Source organism: Rhinatrema bivittatum, chromosome 3, assembly GCF_901001135.1.
Source record: "Rhinatrema bivittatum chromosome 3, aRhiBiv1.1, whole genome shotgun sequence".
Taxonomy (NCBI): domain Eukaryota; kingdom Metazoa; phylum Chordata; class Amphibia; order Gymnophiona; family Rhinatrematidae; genus Rhinatrema; species Rhinatrema bivittatum.
Genome location: NC_042617.1, coordinates 595,607,039 through 595,612,981, shown reverse-complemented (window position 1 = coordinate 595,612,981; position 5,943 = coordinate 595,607,039). Strand labels below are relative to the sequence as shown.

At 49.7% G+C, this 5,943-nt stretch overlaps 1 protein-coding gene across 1 annotated transcript in view; it reads right to left on the bottom strand.

Moving 5' to 3' along the window:
• Nucleotides 1–1,378, bottom strand: part of LOC115088687 (DNA (cytosine-5)-methyltransferase 3B-like) — a 43,281-nt gene extending 41,903 nt beyond the window's left edge. Inside the window, exon 1 of the mRNA XM_029596942.1 lies at nt 1,253–1,378. Within this exon, the coding sequence (XP_029452802.1) occupies nt 1,253–1,378 (126 nt within the window). The remainder of the gene's footprint in view (nt 1–1,252) is intronic.
• Nucleotides 1,379–5,943: the final 4,565 nt, after the last annotated feature.

The window sequence follows — 5,943 nt, the reverse complement described above, 5'->3', positions numbered from 1 at the left end:
TCCAGAAAGTGTTTGACAAAGTTCCTCACGAGAGGAAACTTAAAAGTCATGGGATAAGGGGCAGTGTCCTAATGTGGATTGCCAACTGGTTAAAAGATAGAAAACAGAGAGTAGGGCTACATGGTGAATTTTTCCAAAGGAAAAGGTGAATGCTCAGGAATCTATTCTGGGACCACTGCTTTTTAATATATTTATAAATGACCTGGAAATGAGAACAACAAATGATGTGATCAAATTTGCTGATGACACAAAATTATTCAAAGTTGTTAAATCGCATGATGATTGTGAGAAATTGCAGGAAGACATTGCAAAACTGGGAGACTGGGTATGCAAATGGAAAATGAAATTTAATGTGGGATAAGTGCAAAGTGATATATTTAGGGAAGAACAGGAAACCATGGTATACTCCTCAACTCAAAACCCAGAAACAAGATCTTAGAAGACTCGAACATGCATGGCGAAAAAATCCAGCCCTTTCAAACCTGGAAGCCTACAAATCTACCATGCATCACTACCGGTTATCCATCCTACAAACTAAGAGAGATTTTTTCTCACAGAAAATACACCACTTCATATTCGATCCTAAAGCTTTATTCTCCCTCGTCTCGTCTCTCACCAAATCTCCCCCCACGACCATCCCGGACGATCAAGCAGCCAGCAAAGCCTCAGAGTTAGCCACACACTTCAAGAATAAAATCTCTGACCTGCTCAGACCTTTAAACACAAATAACGCTCTCCCACCTCCACCAGCATACTACTCAAATACTCAACAGAAGACTAGTCTAGAAACCTTCGAGCAGACTTCCTCCTTAGAGGTTGAAACAGTCCTAAAGAAACTCAAACCTGCCTCTCACCCCACAGATGCGATCCCTGCCAACGTACTCATCGCCATTTATTTATTTATTTATTTTAGGTTTTTATATACCGGCATTCATGATACAATCACATCATGCTGGTTTACAGTATAACAGGGGTGCAAAAAATTTCAAAAACAGTCTCCAAACCTATTGCCGACATCATTAATTGCTCACTAATGCAAGGTTCAGTCCCTGACCCTTTGAAACTCGCAATTCTAAAACCACTCTTGAAAAAACCCAACATGTTTCCAGATGACCCAGCCAAATATTGCCCGATTGCTAAACTCCCCTTCATCTCCAAAATCTTAGAAAAAATAGTCAATAAGCAACTCACGGTAGTAATTAGAGGATAACAAAATACTATCCCCTACAACAACAGCAAGCGTGCCTGATACCCTGACGACAACGGTACAAGCCTTAGCCGACCGCGTCAGTGGAGCCACGGCTGCCAGTTCCACAGCACCCAGAGCTGGGGCCTCCCTGCAGCTACAGTTCCTATCCAGATGCGGCACCTTCGCCATTTTCAGGAGACGTGATGCTCTGCCGAGGTTTCCTGAACCAGTGCTATATTCGGTTCGACCTTCTCCCACTTCAGTTTCCAACTGACAGGGTCAAGACCAGTTTTATTATTTCCCTACTGGATGGGAAACCTTTGGCCTGGGCCTCCAATCTTCTGGAGCACCAGGATCCCCACCTGAACAATCTGGTCCACTCTGTTTCTGCATTTAGGCAGGTCTTTGACGAGGCCGCTTGCAAACCCACTGCTGCCTCCGAGTTGCTCCAGCTGCGGCAGGGCAACCAGTCCCTAGCGGAACATGCCATGGACTTTCAGACCCTTGCTGCTGAATTAAACTGGGGAAGTGACAGCTTAGATGGTATCTTCCTGGAGAGTCTGTCCCCGAGATTGCAAGATGAATTGGCAGCCCGAGACCTCCCTGATGATCTGAACGATCTTATTGATTTGGCCGGCCGGGTGGACCGCCTCATCCAGCTTCGCTTCCGAGAGAGGAGGGCAGCTCATAGGCCTGCTACCTCTGGATCTGCTCCATCCCACCATGGGAGTTCCCCGCCAGCCTCTTCTGGGACCCAAGATGTTGAACCCATGCAGGTGGGCCGAGGACACCTCTCCCAAGAGGAAAGAAGGAGATGTCGCTCGCTGGGCCTTTGCCTGTACTGCGGTAGAAGAGGTCACTTCCTTGCCTGTTGTAGCGAGCGCCCGGGAAACGCTCGGACCTAGGGATAGTTGGGGAGCTCACCCTAGGTCACACCACTACCAACTCCCCATGCTTCGTATCCAGTAACCTTACTTCTCCCGGAGGGAGAGTTTGAGACATCAGGCCCTGATCAACTCTGGGGCTGGAGAGAATTTCATCCTTCAGGCGCTAGCTCTGCAACTCCGGATTGGGGTGCCAACCCCAAAATCCTCCACTCCGCATTTCCTCCCATCCAGGGGAGACTTCTTCCAGGCACCATTGCTACATGCACCCAACCGCTCACCTTACGTACTGGCGTTCTGCACCAGGAGGAGGATTTCCTTTCTCATTTTTAGAGAGATCTATGCCTCCAGTCATCTTAGGGCTGCTCTGGCTCCGGAAACACTTGCCTGTCATCACATGGGATTCCCTCCAAGTGGCTTCCTGGGGGCCCTGCCTGCTTTAGCTCCTGTCTGACTAAGGTGCCTTCGAGCCCCGGTGCCTCTCCTGATGACTCCCCTTGGCGTTACCTCCGCATTATCAGGAGTTCTACGATGTTGTCTCCAAGGAGAGAAAGCCGAGATTTTTCCCCGAACATCGCCCATTCGATTTGTGTGATTATAGTCTTCTGCCGGTACCACACCCCCATGAGGTCGGGTATATCCCTTGTCCCTTCCTGAGACCCAAGCTATGTCTGCATACATCCAGGAGACCCTGGATCGAGGGTTCATTCGGCCAATCTAAGTCCCCGGCAGGAGCAGGCTTCTTCTTTGTGGCCAAGAAAGATGGGTCACTCCGCCCCTGCATAGACTACCGTGGCTTGAACAGCATTACCCGCCGTGATCGGTACCCTCTGCCTTTGATACCAGAGCTCCTGGACAGGTTACAAGGGGCCAAGATATTTACTAAATTGGATCTCCGAGGAGCCTACAACCTGGTGCGGATTCGTCTCGGGGATGATTGGAAAACCACATTCAACAAAAGGGATGGCCATTATGAATACCTGGTTATGCCCTTCGGCCTCTGTAACGCCCTGGCGGTTTTTCAAAACCTCATGAATGAGGTCCTCAGAGACATGCTACACTCTTCGGTCATAGTCTACCTAGATGATGTCCTTACCTATTCCAAAGACTTGGAAATGCACCGTCAAAACGTCCGGCGAGTACTGCTCCGACTGCGAGAAAATCGGCTTTACGCCAAATTGGAAAAATCATTAGTGTTGCTACCTGTGCTCATTGTAGATCCTTTAGATTGAAAAGCCCTCCTTCTTTCTTTACCTTTGTTACTATTAGTGCCGTATCTACCTTTTGCTTCCTGTGGCATAATGGAATTTGATACAGTCTCTCATTCACTAGTAGTGGATAGGAGGTATTAGTGTTACAGTGAATGTACTGTACACCAGCACTAGAATGGTGTAGATACAAAGAAATAGTAGGAAAGAAAGAACACAGCGTCTCCTTGACTATGTAAACTTCCATTACGAAATGACAGTGGTTGTAAAGGAAGAGTCACACATGCACTCTGGTCAGGGTAAAGTGACTCCTTTTTCCAAAGAAGAGAAATGCTGATTTTCTAGCTGTTCATTGCAGTGGTCATTGGTCAGAGACACTGCAGCTGTTGAAATAGAAACACTGCAAGTCATACAGACACAATCTGACTTCTGCCTGTTCAATGATACATTAACTCTATAACAGATTAAATTGTAGTATCTCCTCTCTTAAAGTAACACTGTGACAACAGCGAACAGCACAATCCACCTTTTTTGATTTATATTCCTCCTTTCAGGCACTTGAACTCAGATTACATTTAGGTATTACAGGTATTTCCTTGCTTTAAGTTTCTCCTTCTGTGAAATTAGAATAGAAAATACCCTGGGGTATCTTAGAGTCTTTATTATTAGGTCAGTTCCACAAAGAGTAACGTTGGGGATCAAAAAGCAGAGCTAATCAATTTGTTTTTGCATGTGTTTAAAGTCTTATGATCTGATTAAGGATTAAGTCATATCTGAAATCAATCAATATTTTAAACCCGCACCTGGAGTATTAGATCATAAATGAAACTATAATTGTTTCCCATTTCGTAGGAGATAAACATGGTTTTCAGTTGAAAAAGTAAAAAAAATCACATGATGCTCCATCTAAGATGGAGGAAAAAAGGTTATCTTGTCCTTGTACCTAAAATGGTGGATAAGATCTAAGATGGAGGAAAGGAGCATATTATAGCTTACATCATACTGTTACGGGACCGGGCCGTGCCCCGGCCCCTCCACTCACCTCGGGGCCGGCCCGGCCCGCACGACGTTCTCTTCGGCCTCCAGGGCCTGTTCTGCAGGCTGCCGCGGCGTCTCCACCATGAGGGACACGCCGCCGACTCCCGTCGCTGGCCCCGCCCCCTAGACGCGCACGTGCGCGCGGGGACTCCCTCTTAAAGGGGCCAGAGCGGGAAACCAAGGACAGCCCAGAAGATGATGTCAGACGCTGCAGGGTATATTACCCTGCAGCTGAGAGAAGATCTTCGCCTAACAACGAGGTTCCTCAGGTTTCCTGATCTCTAGTTGCTGCGTTCTCCTGGATTGCTCTCTGTTCTCGACCCGGCTTGACTCCTGACTTGTTCTCCGTCTTCGTCCCTTGGCTCTGGTATCTGCTTCTGACCTCTGGTTCTGACCCGGCTTCGTCCACGACTTCACCTTTCAGCTTCTGCCCCTGGCTTGACTTGCTCCGACCCGGCTCCGTCCACGACTCCGTCTTCTGCCTCATCCCTGGCTTGGTTTCTCCTCCGACTCCCGGCTTCCGAATCAGCTTCCTTCCTGGTCTTCGCTGGCCCCGAAGAATTCGCCTAAGTCCCAGCGGCCTGGCCCCTACGGGTGCCTCCTGGGGGGGGCTCCGGCTTCCAGGGTGAATCTCCAAAAGTCCCAGTGGCTGGACTCCTACGGGCTCCTCCTGGGGGGTACTGGCTTCCAGGTTGAAGACTCTTCAGTCACCGGGGGCCCAACGTCGTCCATCCTCTCAGCCTTTGCCGAGTCCTTGGTCGCATAGGAATCCACCTTGTCCCAGGGCCGAAGCCTTCCCTGAGTCCTCCGAGCCGCCTCCCGGTTGGGACGCTTGCCGTGGTTCCCCACAGCGCACCATCTTCTGTTCCAACCGGCCTAGGGTCCACAACCGTAAAAGTTTGCAAGGCCATGGAACCGATGGACCTTGCAGGCTTGAAGGCCATCCCAGGTATAGCTCAGAAGCTACAAACAACAGCAAGCGTTGCCTCGATAACCTGACGGCAATGGTACAAGCCTTAGCCCGACCGCGTCAGTGGAGCCACGGCTGCCAGTTCCACGGCACCTGGAGCTGGGGCCTCCCCTGCAGCTACAGTTCCTATTCATATGCTGGCACCTTCGCGGTTTTCAGGAGACGCGAGGCTCTGCCGAGGATTCCTGAACCAGTGCTATATTCGGTTCGACCTTCTACCCACTTCAGTTTCCAACCGACAGGGTCAAGACCAGTTTTATTATTTCCCTACTGGATGGGAAACCTTTGGCCTGGGCCTCCAATCTTCTGGAGCGCCAGGATCCCCGCCTGAACAATCTGGTCCACTTTGTTTTCCGCGTTTAGGCAGGTCTTTGACGAGGCCGCTCGCAAACCCACTGCTGCCTCCAAGTTGCTCCAGCTGCGGTAGGGCAAACGGTCCCTAGCGGAACATGCCATGGACTTTCAGACCCTTGCTGCTGAGTTAAACTGGGGAAGTGACAGCTTACATGGTATCTTCCTGGAGAATCTCTCCCCGAGATTGCAAGATGAATTGGCAGCCCGAGACCTCCATGATGATCTGAACGATCTTATTGATTTGGCTGGCCGGGGTGGACCGCCGCATCCAGATTCGCTTCCGAGAGAGGAGGGCGGCTC